This window comes from Mus caroli, chromosome 18 (genome assembly GCF_900094665.2).
Source record: "Mus caroli chromosome 18, CAROLI_EIJ_v1.1, whole genome shotgun sequence".
NCBI classification, from domain to species: domain Eukaryota; kingdom Metazoa; phylum Chordata; class Mammalia; order Rodentia; family Muridae; genus Mus; species Mus caroli.
Window position 1 is genome coordinate 67998185 of NC_034587.1, and position 18263 is coordinate 68016447.

At 35.9% G+C, this 18263-nt stretch overlaps 1 protein-coding gene across 1 annotated transcript in view; it reads right to left on the reverse strand.

The window, feature by feature from the left end:
* Window positions 1-18263, reverse strand: part of Dcc (DCC netrin 1 receptor) — a 1075620-nt gene that overhangs the window by 174330 nt on the left and 883027 nt on the right. Inside the window, exon 14 of the mRNA XM_021150630.2 lies at window positions 8481-8591. Coding sequence (XP_021006289.1) covers window positions 8481-8591 — 111 coding nt within the window. The remainder of the gene's footprint in view (window positions 1-8480; window positions 8592-18263) is intronic.

Below are 18263 nucleotides of genomic sequence, written 5' to 3' on the forward strand. Positions count from 1 at the left end.
CTTCTTCTTCTTCTTCTTCTTCTTCTTCTTCTTCTTCTTCTTCTTCTTCTTCTTCTTCCCCAGAGACTTACTCTCTCTTTCTTTTTATTGGATATTTTCTTTATTTACATTTCAAATGTTATCCTCTTACCCAGTCCCCAGCCCTGGAAATTCCTTATCACTTTCCCCCTCCTCTAGCTAACCAGCATCAATTGTCACTGTAGTCTCCTTCTCCTCTTGACTATAAAGCTAGGGCCAAATAGCCAAAGCTGTTGAGTTCTGCTGCTTTCTGGGGTTGGAACATGTCCTCCTTGTTATATTACATAATCAATTTATGTTCTAGTGGTCTCCTTTATTGCCTAAGATTGGCTGTATTGCAACTTGCCTTGTAGGTTGATCTTGAACTCAGAGATCTGCATGGCTCTGTCCTCTGAATGCTGGGATCAAAGGTATGTACCACCATACCTGAATTTAAGCTTTTCTCTATTTAAAACTTGTTCTATACAATGTGGCATTGGACTCAGAGATCATCTTGCCTCTGTCTCTTGGGATTAAAGGCTTATTCAAATATGCCTTGACTTAACATAGCTGGATGGGATCTTGACCCTAAGATACCATTCCCTTGATCTGTTATCTCCTTTAACATAGGATTCAGCTCCAATTAACTTGCTGCTCTACCACTATTATTTGAACCATACATTTTATATTTTTCTTTTCTCAAGCTTTCTCCTTTTCATTAAAACATTCTTCATAAGACTAAACCATGTAGCAAAGTCTCTGTTGGGCTTTTTTTGAGACTTCTGCTGTCAACACAATTAATATAAATCATTTTATTTTAGCCTTAGGCATACTCTTCAGACAAGGGTAAAAAGCAGTCACTTCCTTCACCAAAATACCATAAAAACAATCTGTAGGCCACATACTGAAATTATTCTCCATTGAAACCTCTTGGGCCAAGTCTGCACAGATTAAGTCACTCTCAGCAATAAATTCTTCCATATTCCTACTAGGGTGGCCTGTTAAGCCCCATTTAAAGCATTCCATCACTTTCTAAATCCAATGTCCCAAATTCTACATTTCTCCTATGGAGAAAACATGATCAGACCTATTGCAGTAATATTCCAGTCCCTGGTACCAGCTTCTGTCTTCGTTAATGTTTCCATTGCTGTGAACAGACACCATGACCAAGGCAGCTCTTATAAATGACAAAATTTAGTTAGTGTTGGCTTACAAGTTCAGAGATTCAGTCCAATATCATCAAGGTAGGAACATGGCAGTGTCTAGGCATGTGCAGTGCAGGAGCAGCTGAGAGTTTTGCATGTTCTTCTGAAGGCACCCAGGAAGAGACTGACCCTTCAGCACTGAGTGAACCTTTAGCACTAGGAGCCCTCAAAACCTACCTACACAGTGACAACTTCCTCCCACAAGGCCACACCTACTTCAACAAGGCCACTCCTTGGGCAGAGTGTAATCAAACAGCCACATTATCCTCCTGTTTTCAAAGTGTTAAGATTCTAGGCATTGGTCTCTACACAGTGCTAAGTTTCAAAGGCATGATTTGTTCTGTGACTGTGAGACAAGCATTCTAGCTACTTAGCTACAGCTTCAGGACTTTGTTATGTCTCATATTGGCTATGGAATTTTAGATGAGATCCCCATCCTTTCACTTATATAATAATGCTTATGATGCTTCATTTTGATTGTCAACTTGTTTGGATTAAGAAACAATTAGGGCACTGCACTAATGGGAGATGCCTTTGCTTGTGATGGGATTTTCATGGACTGGACCACAGACTGCACGAAAGTGGGAAAAGAAGGAACCACAATGAACACAGCATGCACCACCATCTGCTTCCTGGGCAAGGACAGAACATCACCAGATACTTCACACTTTTACCCCCATGTGTCATTCTTTAATACTATAAGTACTAAAACCATCAGCCCAGATTCACTAGTCCTCACTAAGTTGCTTCATGACAGGTATTAGTGCACAGAAAATGGAAAAATTAATAAATGTTGTTTTCCTTTTCCTTGACTTTTTTCTTGTTTCATGCTCAAAATTCATTGTCTTCATACAATCTGAACTTAAATAAGATTCCTAACACAAAGCTAAAATAAATCAGAAATATACCTTCCCTTATGATATGTAGGCTTATTTGGTATGTGTATATTTGATTGTGTCAATGACTCATACCTACCAAGCATCTGCTGACATGAAAGGTATAGGTTTTCAGGGATTGATGCTCAGACTTTTGGGGAATGAGCTGTCTACTCATTTCTCTACTGTTCTTGTTTTCTACAGCATATAATAGCTCATATATTCTCCACTGTTCTTTGTTTTCTCCAAATTTTTTCAATTTAGTAAGAATCACATTTTCCTATTTAGTAATTCTTTTAAGGGATATTTTTTAATGAAATTATTCTTCTTTTAAAAATATGTATTTATTTTATGCATATGTAGATGCTCTCTTCCCGTACACCTGCATGCCAGGAGAGAGTATCAGATTCCAGTATAGATGGTTTTGAGCCTCTATGTGGTTGCTGGGAATTGAAATCAGGATCACCAGGAGAGCAGACAACGCTTTCAATTGCTGAGCCATCACTCTAGCCCATAAATGATTCTTAAGTAAATATCACAGTTTTAATATTCAGCATCTCATTTTTCTAACCTTGAATGTATGCTCCTTCTCTATCTATGCCCTCAGATATTGTCACATATTATGCTAGTTCCAAAGCACTTAGTTGCCTTGGTTCATCATATTTCCAATGAAATGAATACCCAGTGAGTCTCTCTTCATGATAATAGGAGAAATTACCTATTTCCTTGAAGCAGGAAGTTAGAGTAGGTCCCAGATATCTCCCCAATTTTTCTACATCACTGTCATACTTTTAGGAATCTCTGAACTATTATTATTATGTTATCCAGGCAACTCCACTTTGTCGGGAAAAATTAATATAAATCACATCACCATTAATGGTGTATGGCAATCTACAGACTCAACTTTCTGAAGGTTACCTCCTGAATTTTATCAAAATAATTCCACCATTTTTTTAACATAAGGCATGCACCTAAGAACTTTGGTGAATTCTAACGTTCTTGGATTTCTTAAGCAGAAAATCTAAAGCACAAAATAAATATTTTAGAACTTCCCAGCTGTCAGTAATAGCAATGTGATTTCCAGGAAACCTTTTAGGAACAGTGCAGTTTGGATTTATAATTACTTTAACAAAACATCCCAATTAAATGGGCAACCCATGAGGATTATAGCAGCTCTCCAAGTCACTGCTCATTTCCACAGATTAAACCAACTAGTGAAAGAAAGAAAAGCATCAGAATACAAGAAAGGAAGAAGGAATGACTGTAAAGTCTGGAAATGCCTCTGCTTAGGGACTCAAAACTCAGAGTCATGGTCAGGAATGCATCTCTTTGGGAGTCTCTAGGAGACTTGGGAGTGGAGATGGTTACATAGCAGGTATTTGCCAAGAGTGCTAATGGCTTCCACTCCTTTCACTATGTAAACCAGACTTTCTATTTTACATGTTTTTCAAAATGACTGTTTCCCAGATCAAAGCAATTCAATGTCTTTTCAATGTCTTCCTCCTCCTCCTTCTCCTTTTCCTTCTTCTTCTCCTTCTTCCTCCTCCTCCTCCTCCTCCTTCTTCTTCCTTCGAATAATTTCCACTCAAAGCTTCCCAACATTAGCTCTGAAAGCTGGGGTAGAAGTCATTTTCATGTGATTTTATAATTTAACAATTTACATTAATTATTGAAAATGAGATAAATATTTTAAAAAAGTATACTTTACTTAAATGTTTATAAAATTATGTATGCGTGAACATGAGTGGGTGTATTGTGTATGTGCATGTTTGAGTGGATACTGGATACTGTTCTGGTGACTATCAAGTTGGTCCATTCATTGATAGAATTATTTATATTAAGGGTTAGACATTTATATTTGAATGATGCAATGAAAAGAAAATCAGAAGTCAGCTCTAATTTATTTTTAGGTCTTAACAAAAAATCATCTTGGATCAATAAAATGAGAAGCCTTTAAGACCAATATATCTAACATTTTATAGTTAACAAAACACTGACCCATAGAGAAATCAGAGCTTGCCTACTTTCTTATAACTAAAATTTCTAAACACTGTTCATTTGCATTATGCTTCAAACAATCTGATAAATGTTTGTAACATCATTGGATCAAGAAGTACCAGTTTTTCCAGCATCCTTTTCTTCCCTCCCTCCCTTCCTTCCTTCCTTCCTTCCTTCCTTCCTTCCTTCCTTCCTTCCTTCCTTCCTTCCTTCCTCCCTCTCTCTCTCTCTCTCTCTCTCTCTCTCTCTCTCTTTCCTTATTTTTTTCTAGAATTGTTTCAGCAATAATCAAGAAGAAAACAAAGAAAAAATTTGAACTCTGTTAGGGTAAGGGACGGCAGAAATACTCTTTCACAGAGATGGAAAAACAGTTTGGTGGTTAAAAGAACTTTGTAACTTTGCAGAGGACTCTGCTTTGCTTCTCAACACCCATATTGTACCACAAACACCTGTGCCTCTACTTCCAGGGCACCAGATGCCCTCTGAAGGCCTCCGCAGGGACCAGACATGTAGTACACACATATATATCATGCATGTTGGCAAACTCCCAAACACAGAAAATAAAAATAATCCTTTAAATGTCTAACAATCCACATAAATGAGTATAATTTTTTAGGACCAGTTATGGTTACAAGAATATTTTTTAAAAGGCATGATTTAAAATATTATTTGAGAGCCTTTCTGTTTAATCATACTTGTCAAAACACCCTCTCCTTAAAATACCGTTTCTGGTTCTACTCATTTTAATGAAATAGTTTCCAGCCAGTGCACAGATTATCTATGCATCAGTAGAGCCTTTCTTACCAATTTCTTGTTTGTGCTCCCCATGACTCAACACACTAGAGGTTCTTAATTACATTTCCTAATGCTCCCATGAGAAGTGAAATAAGCCAAATGTAAGGAGGAATATTGCATGGAGAAGAGAGACCAACTTAGAGGTAGAATGTGGAAAACTCAATAACCATACGCCTTTAATATGACTCTGCTCATGAGAACGACATTCAGATTAATGCTTATGCCTGAAGTATGAAGTGGATTATATGGAGAAGACACAAGTATGAAAGAAGGCATGTAATTGAGGAAAGGTTGTGCTTCATCCAAGAAGCTGTGATTTTCTACATTGGACCCACTTGAAATTTGATTCACTTGCAGTCAGGGAAAGAGCGTATAAGTCAAGTGCAGAGGCCTTTCCTTTCTGGATATTTTATAGGACCTCTTGTACCTCTGCTCCATTTATTTTCACTCCTTCCAGTAAGAGATATGGCCTCTGGGTTGGGGTAAATGATATGATCTCACTTCTTAGAGTCGTTCTCCTTGAATCACCAGAGCTCATAAATTTCCACCTACATCTACAGTTGTGGGGTCAGTGGAGACTTCGCACTGAGCACTGGGCAAGGATTCACAGAAATGGGCCTTGAGTGCAAGCTTTGAGGTCCTAGCTGACCTCATCAATTTAGTTAATTTTAGGTTGCTATAATTCTTTGAACTCAAATGAAGAATATTTACTTCATGAACATGGATGAGAGGATTCAAAAAAGAACAGTACAAAACTTTGAATACTCTTCCTGATAGAAAACAGAAAAATTAACCCTGCTTGTAACCTACAATTATGGAAATAAAGCAGAAGATAGCACTCAAAATTATAAGTCCAATTGCTCTGATTTCTTGGCAAATGCTGTACTAGTTTTAGGACATCAGATTTCCTTTATGGCAGAAGATTGCTGTCTGATATACCCACATGGCTGCTCCTCATTTTTTTTAATAGTCTGGACTACATTTTTACCTAATCTGAGAGATTTTTTTCCCGTAGGAAGTGATATACCATAGTCCTTTATTTTTTTTGTCTATAATTCTTTCTTTTTCTTTTCTAAAAATTATTTTTATTAACTTAAATGATGTGTCTGTTTATATATGTGAGTGGCTATGTGAGAATGAATGGATGTGCTATTAAAGGCAGAAGTGTTGGATGCTTCTGGAGCTGGAGTTTTAGGTGACTGTGTGTAATGTCGGTGATGGGGTATAGAGTCTCTGTAAGAGCTGCATATAATCTAATGGTTTACCATCACTTCACCCTGTTTATTATATATATATATATATATATATTATATATATATTACTAACCATGTCTAGCTGAATAAAATGCTCTCCTTTGAGAGCAGGCATTTTATTGTTTTGCCAGAAAAAAAAGAACTATTCTAACACAATGATACGTATAAACTATTCCCATACCTATTAATGAGATATGTACCCTGTGAAATTGGGCTCTGTGACAATTACATAACACTAGTCAATAGTTTATTACGGTTATTGATGTGCAAACGTCTAGTGTTGGCCTAATCAATGTTAGTGTTCAGCAAGTACATTTTAGTACTTCAGTGCCATCTTTTCAAAATATAATTATTACTGTAATACTCCTTTACAAATTAATGATGATTTTAGTATAAATAAGATTAATTTAAAGAAAAATCTTCATATTTTAAAATTTCAAAACATTCAAAATCTGGTCAAAACAGTGTCGTTAACTTGTGTACAAACTTAATAATGTGTCTCAGCCTTAATTATTGTTTATATTCTGTGCTGCAACATTATGTTGCTTATGCTCTAGTAAACCCTGCATTTGTTCACTCTCTGCCCCTTATACTCAATTACTAATACCCACTTTATAGGAAATTATCATTAGTCTTTCAGTACTAGTTTTCTTTTTGCTGGTGATGCTTTTGCTAAATGGTCTCCATCTGTCGACTATGCTAGCCTCTAACTCACTCTCTTCCTGAGTTATCCTGCCAAAGAATGTATTTATACTCAGTCATCAAGATGACAAGCTTTAAGTCTCAGTTCTAATGTAAAACTCTCATTTCTCATTTATGCACCTATAAGCGTTGGCTTTTGGGATACTATAAAATTCAACCTGATTTACTCTTTCCTAATGGTTATCTACAATGTAGCCTTTTAGGTCTCTGTTATACTTTGAACAAGAAGGAAAAATAAATATGTCTTCTTCTACAGTATTTGATCCTCAGAGCAGCACACCAGGTTTTTTTGGAGCATGTTATTGTAAATGAGTCTTTCAATGGATATTTTGGTCTGTAGTTGAAATGGCACCCAGATGCTGTGTGTGTGTGTGTGTGTGTGTGTCTGTGTGTGAGTGTGTGTGTGTGTGTGTGCACGCACACGTGCATGTGCATGTGAAGATGTGTGCGTGTTTGATTCTCAGCTATTTGGAGAGATTGTAGGAGTTTTATTTCTTAGAGTCATGTAGGAGGAATTGAATCACAAGGGTAGATCCTGAGTCTTCATCCTGCTTGTGTTGTGCTGCCTGACTGCTGTTGCAATGTTGCCAGCTCTTCTGCACCTTCTCTCGTGCTAATGTTTCCATAAGAGCTTAGAACTGTAAGAGAGAACAGGTCCCTTCTGCTTTAAGTAGGTCCTTTCTGGGCTCCATTTGAGGACTATGCTCACTCTCCTCATGAGTTAGCCTGCCGAGGTCAAGGTAATAAGAAAATGAAACTATACAGTCGGTCTATCACCATTGTGGAAAAATCATCTGCCCATTTTTTTTATGACACCACAATTGTTTTAATTAAATCAAATCTGAACCATAAGCAGAACAATGGCTTATTTTAGAACGAAAAGACAGAAATGATAGGTAAGAGAGTAGAAAAGAGTTCAAGTACCTAAGAGAAAATATTTGAGTTTATTGGAAAAAAGTACATTAAGAACATTCTTATTCTCCACGGGAAGGAAAAAAGAGGAGGAACGAAAAAAGGTATATCATTTTATCCTTTATTTTTCCTCAGATAATTGTATGTCGAACTGTTAGTACGAACTAACAGTTTCTCATGGATCATTATTGTTTGATAAAATTTTCAACACATAGCTGGAGTTTAATTTTAATTCAATTTTTCCTGGTCTTAGTTTTGAATGCCTAACAGATTTTCATTCCTTATTTAGTTTTATTTTAATCTACATTATGTGAGGCATCTATGTATTTTATGACTCGAGCTTTATTTCTCATTCCCTTTACTCAGTTTTCTTAAATTTAGTCAAGAACAATTTCTCACCTGATTTTTTTATGGTTCAGGCTTGTACTTACACAAATTTTATATAAACCCTTAACATATAATCACACATCAAACGGTGTCAAATATAAATGCTAGTAGAGGCAATTAAATATTCAAATTATGCAAAAATGCCACTTATGATGAGACCCATCATGAATGTACAGTCATGGCCATGAGACTATTTTTAGGCATTATTCTGGAATGTTCAGGAATGTATTTTGTATGGTTGTGCATCTGAAGATAGTGGTAAAACAAATACTTTTTTTTAGAAATGAAGTTTATTAAATATTCTTAGAAGACCAATGAAACTGAGGTTACTAAGAACTAGAGAACTGAGGTCTTACCATCTAAATCATTCTCTGGGGTCTCCGCTGTGTACCAGTTGGAAGGTGGTCCAGTACCATTGACTGTCATGGCCGACACTTGGAAACTGTACTGACTGCCTTTCTCCAATCCTATGAAAAAAAAATTTCCACCAGAAAAAAAAATTACCAAACAGCAAGCATTTCCAGATGGGTTTCCAAAGCTTTAGAAAATTATGACTATAATTGTTATGATTTAAATATTGTGATTGTTTTGATAAGTATTGTTATTTTGATTACAAGAGGAGAAATAGCATAGCAGGAACTGAAATTATACCTCATAAATTTTAAATTTTTGTGCATTTTTTTCAGTTTATAAAAATGTATCGTTGAAAAGAGCCTCAGGGTAAATGCAGAATATAAAATATGAATGATGAAGAAATAATCAAAAATAGCAAGAGTCATTTTCCTCACTGTTCTGAGGAGCCCTGCCTATAAATCACAAACAGTCAACTTAAAAATTTATGCTCCATCATTCATTCAAGGTCAGTGATTATGTTCACAGGAGGGCAAGGAAGAAGAAACCAGAGCAAGTGAATTTTAGTAGAAAATAAACACACTTTCATTTTTTAAAATTCTTCTCTCATATATTACATCCCAACCAGAGCTTCACCTCCCTTTCCTCTCCCCAGTATCTCTTCTTACCTTCACTCTCTCCCAGATCCACTTCCCACCATATTACTTCCCTCAGAGAAAAAAGCAGGCCATCCCCCGCCCCCCAGACACATCAACCAAACAGAGCATAACAAACTACCATAAGAGCATGCAGATGCCATTACATCAAGGCTGGACAAGGCCAACCAATAAGAGGAAAAGAACCACAATAGTAGACAAATGTCAGTGAAACACCCGATCCCATTGTTATGATGCCTACAAGACCATCAAGGTACTCATGCATAACCTGTATGATTGGAACCTACATCAGATTCCTATAGGCTTGCTTTTCTTTACATGACTCTATGAGTCCCAGTCAGTTGAATCTGTGGCCTGCGATTTTGTAGCCACCCTTCCAGTATATTTTACTACAGGTCCCACTGTAGAGAAAATGTGGCCAATCTCAATAACTATTTGGGTGCATTATATTATATTGTATTATATATTATATTATATTCCAGCCACAGTACTGTCATGGAAGATTATTTTAGAAATAACAGAAATATAATTTCTTTTACAATTACAAGAGACATAAAGATGAAATTAAATCATGAAACATTTGCCATCATCCATGAATTAATGTTCTTGTGGCAATAGGATTAGTCACTTCAAGAATAAGTTCCTGATATGAATGGTGAATTTGGCCCAATTTTTTTTTTGTAAATTTGCTTGCATTTTCATATTCCTGCGTGGGATAACTTTCACCATGTACTGGTACCATGCTGCCAGGGTTCAGAATCAGCTATGCTTGTTTATTAAGCACCCAGTTAGTACAATCCCACTATAATAGTAGAGATGTATAAAATATATTCTACACACATAAAAAATGTCATAGTGAAACTCAGTATTTTGTCAGGTTCCTATTTGTTAATACTTTTTAAAGAAACATGGGTCATTGTTAAGAAAATGAAAACTCAATGTAAATTGCCTAGTTTTTTTTTATCTCAATTAGTTAAAAATCTCTTATAGATATTAGAATGCTGCCTGATTTGTTTTCTATTTTTCCTCTTTGATATTATAATACAATGCCACTATTTCATATGAAATGTTAAGTAAAATGGATTACTTTGGGATGATGCTTATATTATTTGATCATTGTATAGATTAACCAAAAAATGGCCAAGATAGTTTCTGAATTCCTCCTCATAGGGGATAGTGTCAATCAGATGATATTTAAGAACTGATATTTCAAAGCTTACATGTAAGCTACACATATGGAGAAATCTATTTGCTAAATTAGTCCACACAAACGTTTGGTAGAGATCTTGTTTTCTACAGAGACTTCTGCTTTTACAAATTGGATAAGCACTGTACCTGAATTGCTATTGGTGACTTATCATTGCTAGCACTGATATGTTCACTATGTACCCATAAACTATACTACAGTGCTTGGTACTTTGACTATTTTTATGTAATCACCCCTTGACAAATCCACTAACACTGTATGTACACAACAATAATTAATGCAAATGAAATATTAGATTAAAATAGAACATTCGACACCATCATGGGTACTCTAAGACCTTCGGGAACATGAGAATTTTATCACCCCTCAAGAAAACTTATAATCATTTGATTTTGCTACTCACTCATAAACATTACTGTTGATTTTTAAGAAGAGGTATTGCAGTGGTTTCCAAAGAAATTTTAGGGTCAATAAGGAGAGTGTTCCAGGAAGCCATGTTTACCCAATCATGGAAAGTAATGGCTTTTGTAGAGGTCTTTTCTGAGACTGAGTTGAAATTCACCAAAAGTATAGTTTCCCGTGTTAGGGAGAAATTTTACCACCCTTTTGCTCACAATGCATAAGCAAGCAGTGGTATTAATCTTCTGTGCAACAACTCCTCTCCAAGGCCATCATCTGTGACCACTCGCCCTCTGTGCCACCTGGGTGGACTATGGTCTCCACTGATTTGGAGCACTAATCAAATGTTTCCAGACACAGATCTTGTGGATGGTGCCTTGTTCCCTATGTAGTCTTAAGTTATGGATATTGTTTAAACAATCACACCAGGAGAGGTCTTAAGATCAGACTTTGGGTTTCTCTGAAACAGAATTTCTACACTTGGATATAAAGTTCTGCTTCAGAGATCCACGTTTCATTATAATTATCTCAGACCACTCTTCATGAAATGTAGCTCTGTTAATAAAAACAAAAACAAACAAACAAACAAAAAAAAAAAAAAACTAAAAACAACAACAAAACCCAGAAAACAAAAAAGAAGGGTATGGGCATCGTGCATCATGGAAGTTCTACAATGTTGGGTACCATGGTGAAGCTCAGCTCAGTCCTCTGTATGTCTGTGAGTCTGTGTAGGAGTCCAAAGGCTTTTAAGAATTAAAATCATTCTGAAGTAAGCATTGCATTATCTATCGTGAGTCAAAAAATTCTATCATTAAACAGAGAATCCCTGAGTAGTGTTACTCTTCAAACATGGAGCCTTTAACCATTATAATTTCTCTCTTTGATTTCTAATTTTATACACCATATGGTGAAAGATGGTATATCTTATTCAAGCAGCATGATTTCTCTCATGCTATCCTTGTTAGAAAATTGCTATGCTGTTCCCAGTTTTCAGCCCATAAAATACCGATGCATGTTTATCATTATCTTTAGTCTATATTGGCCATGAAATATGAGAACTCTCTTAAATCCATTGTCAAACAACCTTTCCAGAAGATCACTCAAAAATTAAAAACATCACTTTCAAATTTAGTTCATATGGGTTTCCACAAGACTGGTGACTGCAATTTGACGTCCTTGTTAGAACTATGAATTACCTTGTTATTGCAGATGTCTCATTATCATAGTAAAAAAAAAATAGAACACAACAAAAACACCTGTCTAACAAATACAGCTTTGTAAATAAAAAAACGCATTTCTACCCTTCAATTATACCATACAAAATGAAAGCATTAAAGCATTTCCAGTTTTCTCACATCCAAATCAATACATCTATATATGTTCCAGGCATGGAAAACATGGGGTCAAATCCTGCACATTTTACAACACTGTGGACTTATATTGAAAATCAATGACTTTACTTACTAACAATAAGGATACCAGATTCTAGATATGTTATGGGGGAAAGCCTAAACCACAGTAAATCTTTAAGTGAACAGTACTTGCTGGCTCCTTGATGCTTTTGAAAGCATGGTCAAATTGTCTAGAAAAGTAACAGGTGATCCTGAGTATGAGCCATGGGATACGGAAAAGAAAGGCAAAAGCTCTTTCAAACAGGCTTTGCTGATGGTTTTTATTACTTCTGTTCAAGCCCAAAGTGAAGGATGCATGACATTTCTGAGGCTAACAGCAGATGTGATTACAAATTTTTTTGCTTGTATCATGTTTAAATTCTTGAAAGTATTTTACTTATTTTTTGCCACAAAGATGTAATGGTGGGAATAAAAGCTACATTTTTAAATCCAGATTCTTTCAAACCTTTAAAGAGGCAAATCGTTTTAAACCATTCTGAAAAATAAACTATTTAATTCATATTATGTCTTTTCATTGGGCAGTGGGGTAGTAAGCTGGATTAGTGATGGGTCAGATGCATTTATAATTCTACCCGGTTCAGAGAAATAAAAATGTAGAGATGAATTATTTATCTTTGAGTACATGTTATTGGAGGGTGCAATTTAAAGTGATTGGGCTAGAGGGAAAAATAACACAGATTGTAATGGCTTGAATGGTGTCTTCCCCAAATTTGTACATAGCATGAGTATCAGCATTCAACAACGCTTGCAGACATATCCTTTAGACATAATGAAATCATTCTGGATTTAAGAGAGCACAATACAACTGAATGATATGTAAATCTTTAATGTGTAACTTATTACTTTTTTATACCACATAACTTTCAATAAATAAGATATGACCAATTTTTTTTAAAAAATCTATTAACTAAAGTTATTTATAATTAAAAAATATTTTCTAGGAAAGTAATATTCTAAGGTAAATTATTTTTTGATTAAAAGTATTGCAAGAATGGAATTATACATTAGAATTAAGTCCTAAAATTTGGAAAACTGGCTCTGTATTTTACCTCTGTGGGAAAAAATTGAATTCACAACACACATATGCTTATGTGCATGTGCATATAATACATAAACAGTGCTTCCCATGACATTCTAGGGTGTTATGCAGAGAATGGAAGTTCTTGTTACTCGTGTGCTTCCTGAATATACTGCCACTTTCTTTTATCATTGTCACTACAACGAAAGAAAAATAATCACTAATTTAACATCTGTTTCTCCATTTGTAAACAAGATTGAACATTTAACCATGTGTATTGGCAATTTAGAGTGTTTAAAATTGAATTTCCAGTTCTTAGTGTCTCTGGTCTATGCCTATCCATTATTTTATAATCAGAGTTTATTTAATATATGTCAATGTTTTATGTGACAAAAAAAAATCTATTGACAAGAAAGTATCAAGGACCCAACCCTCTGTATTCTATAAAAAGGCAAAATGAAATGTCTTCATGCCTCTTTATGCCTATTATTAATTCTAGACATATTAAAATATCTTCAGTAAGATTTTTCAAAACTGTGATTATTCTCAAAGTAGCCACATGTCATATTATGATCCACAAGCTTTATCAAGCATATACGTTCTTTAACATCAGTAATTTTTATCGTTCATGTTACTTCTTCATGGTTGAGGAAAATATATCATAGGCTTGACTTTTTAAAATCTTTGTAAATAGTGTGTTGGACGTTATATCTGGCTTTTAAATTCAACAGTACTCAACTAGGATTTTGTCTAGTTATTAAAACAGGCAGTATTATATTCCATAATCAAAATTGGAAACATTCTCACAATTACGATATGATTGTACAGACAATATTTTCATGTGAACAAGCTATGTTATTCTGAAATCAAAGATTATTGGCTAAGGAAAAGACAAACTCTGTGTGTGTGTTTATGTGTGTGCTATGATTTTAAATAACATTTGCTGCATAACTGGTCTAGAGGAAAAATAAGTGGTTAATCTCCCCTTTGGCAGTGATAGCTTATTCACTAGACATAGGTAGATTTAAATAGAAAATCAATAATTATACTTACTACAAAACTACATTTTAGTTTACTTCTAATCGCACAATCACATGCTGCGCTGCTGTAATGGCATACCATTGTCAGCTCAACTTGCCTTAGAATCATACAGGAGTTCTTCTTCTGAGAATATCTTTGCAGCACTTCCAGAAAAGATTAACTGAGGTGCAAAGAGCCATGCTGGATACAGGTGGTGCCCTCCTATTGGTTGGAGTCTCAGACCAAAAGAGCTGAACACTAACATCCATCTGTCTCGGCTCCCTGAATGTTAACACACTACAACGATTACCTCATGTTTCTTCTATCATAATTTCTCATCCGTGATGGGCTCTACTTTAAAAATGAGAGCTGGAATAAGTTCTTATTTCCTTACATTACTTTTGTCAAGTATGATGACTCAGCATTGAGAAAAGTAACTGATACAGAAAATGGTCCCTATTTGTTGGCAGACCATGCGATAAGACTAATCACATGGCATGTGGGCATCTGGAATTGGTTTGTGGGACAACATAGAACTTAGAGCTGAAGAGTAGAGAGCCTTTTAATATTATAAGTCAAGCAATTCTGGAAAGAAGGTGCAAAAATCATATTCTCCATTAAGACTGTTCTGCCAGTAGAGAAGCTGAAGTCTATGCTTATGAGGTTTCCGAGGTAAACAAAGAGTCTACTGAAAGCTCAACTAGATGTCTTTCATATTATGTTATACCCCAAATCTGGCTGCTTTCTACCCATTTCCTGTATAAATAATGAGGCCAAATTTAAAGATAATAGAATAAATAGTTTATTATGTCAAGAGGGTACAAACTCTATGCTGCATCTTGGTGAGAGACAGTCAGAGAGAGAGACAGAGAGACAGAGAGGGAGACACAGAGAGGGATAGAGAGACGCAGAAAGAGACAGAGACAGAGACAAGCAGACAGACACAGAGACATAATCAGAGTCAGTGGGAATATAAACATGTGTATTTTCATGAGTCAAATTTTATGCAAAAATTTAAAGTTGCAGTCAAACCTGGTTGGAAATGGAAGCTGTAATTGCTAATGAGACTGATGCCACCAGAGAGAAACCTACTATTATGCACTTGGAAAACACTAAAGATATCCTGAAGGCAAATCATCAGGGGTTCCAAGTTGTAAAATTGAAAGTTCAATAGAAAAGAGAGCATGAATTGGCTATTGTGCTAAAGGGTTTCCTTGATCAAAACATCCACCGAAGGGAGTTCAGTTGCCACAGTACACAGCTACCATGATAGCTGTGACAGATGGCATTCAGAACAGATCTGTAGCTAGTAGCAGGCAGCATTCTCTATGTACTGCTGGTTTTCCAGGTATACAAAATGAAAGAGAGAATAAGTGTATCATGGAGGTTAGAAAACCTAGGTCCTAGAAAGTTACTGAGATGACCTGTGGCAGGCAGAGATAGATTCTGTGGGGGAAATCTTGGACTGTAAGTGGAATCCATTGCATTAAGCTGTGGAGGGGAAAACCAAAGCAATAGAGAGCTGGGATGTTGTTTATGCCAGAGACATTAATGGTGTGGAAAGCTGAGGTAAGGAATAAATAGAATGAGCAAAGGAGGAGTATCTTATGCTTGCAGCTTGTAGAGGAGTTAGATGTGTGGGGCTACACAAGCATGATGGAGACTAATGATGTCTCTAGGAGTTCTAGATGCTGGCCATGGAGCTGAAGAATTTGGTGGTTGTCTTTCTCTGCTTGATCTTGCTTGAAGTTGATCTTTTTTTATTATATGCCACAAATTCTTTCTTATAACAGAAATACTTATTCTTTCTTTATTTTTTATTTTTATTTTTTACTCCAGATTTTATTCCCCTCCAGGTCTACCCTCTGACTGTTTCACATCCCATACCTCCTCCCCTCCCCTTGTCTCCTTTATAATCATGTAGAAGTACATTTTTATTCACTAAAAGATGAAGGCTATTTATTGAAGGTTTACTCATGTTTCCTTAAAACACAATAGATAATTTCATTTTCCCATAATATGTGTTTAAAAATTCCACTGGCCAATTAGAAACATGTTACTACTACACACACGCACACACACACACACAAACACAATCTGAAAAAGAGAAGGAGAGAATATCCTATTTATGAAAGGGTAGAATAGAAAGTTGGACATCCAGGAGGAGAAAAGGTCTGAGATCGAGCCAGGTAAGAGCTTTGCCTAGGGAAATGTGAAAAGAGAGACACATAGTACATGAGCACAGGTAATCAGCCACATGGAAGAATGTAGATTAAAATAAGTGGGATAAATTTAAGTTATGCTCTAATAAGATAAAGCCTAGCTATGTGGCCAAAACATTTATAATATATTTTGAATCTGAGTCTTATTTCTGTTGGGAGGAAGAACCATGTATAACTTCTAAAGCAAGAGACAGACAGAGAAACTGAGACACAGACAGACAGCAGACAGACAGACAGACAGACAGATAGATAGATAGATAGACAGATAGAAAAAAAGAGACAGGGGACCTCACTGCATCATTGTCATTTTTTTTTTAAATAAATAGGACAGAGGACAAATATTGCTTGACTCATTATTTAACTTGACACAATATTCCACAGGATAAAATACCTAATATACAAAAAAATTTGAGTAAAGATGGTATTTGGAAGTGAAGTTTAAACTACATGATAATAGTTTGTTAATTATTATTTACATGGATAAAATCATGGATAAGATTGCTTTGTGTCTTAGAAGAGACTTTGAACAATGTTAGCATCATAAACATATTGATGATATTCATAAAGGAACTAAATTTATTTTTTATTATAAGATGTTTATAGGATTTTGGATGTCAAGTATGAAACATTATAGTTTTAAAAATTATGCATTTAGATGTCACTGTGACAAGTAATGGCCATTGTGTGTATTTATCAGGGTATTTGTGCATAGATGTGCCTGTCCATGTGCATGGTGTATTTGTGTATGTTTAGACCTGAGGTTTACCACAGGTATCTTCCTCTATTGATCTTTAATTTTCTTCTTGCCTTCTTTTTCTTTTATTTTTTAGAAAGAATCTCTCATGTAAACTAGAACTCATTAATTGACTCTGCTGGCTAGCTAATGAGCTCCAGAGGTTTGCTTGACTCTGTTTTCTCTACATGCCCTAGTGCTTGGGTTACAGTTGCTATGCTACCACACCTGGCCGGATGTTTTTTTTATATGAGAGCTGCTCTTCCAATCTAGGATTATTGGACTTGTATACCAAACACTTAACTTACTGAGCCAGAATTGACTTTGGATAATTAATCTTTGGGTGTTAACTTGACAGGCACTGGAACCATTCAGAAGGCAAATGGCTGGGGAGGTCTTTGAATGAATTGCCAGGCAGGAAGGCAGTCCCACTATGAATGTGAGTGATTCCTTTACAAGGTCTAGATCCCCAGATAAGAAAAATCAGAATATTAGTAGATTACCAGCATAGAGAAATTACGTCCTTCTGATTGCAGACACATGTGAGCCTCACCCTCATGCACCATGCCGTCATGATAGGATGCACTACACTCTTTGAAAACAAACCCAAAGAAGTCTTAAGTCATTTCTGTCAAGCACTTTGTCACAGCATAGAGAAAACTAATGAATGCAAGTGCCATCTCTAGTTTGCTCAGCATCTACTCTGCATCACTGTGGTGAACCATCACACTATGCTTGTTCTCAAGGCTGTAGACATGTTTCAAACTAGTTCTAGGTCGATAAAACTCAAAGCCTTGCTACCACCATTGTATAAAGTGGTGATGAAAAGGGAGACAGTCCTGTTGGCACACTCTAAAAGCTCTGGTTTGCAGGGACTTGCCTTGAGCGATACAACAGAGTCAATCACTTGCCCAGTGACAGACAAGGGAGGCTGTGCACCCTCTTGCATGTCGTCATTTGATACGACCTCGCAGAGTCACGCCATGAAGTATTCCAAGCTTTGCATTTATTCTTAAATCATGGCCACCCAAATCAATAATGCGTCACTATTTTATAAAAGGAAAATATCGCCCTGACCCACTTCCCAAGTTCACTCGTTCGTGTCTCCTTGAGCATAAATC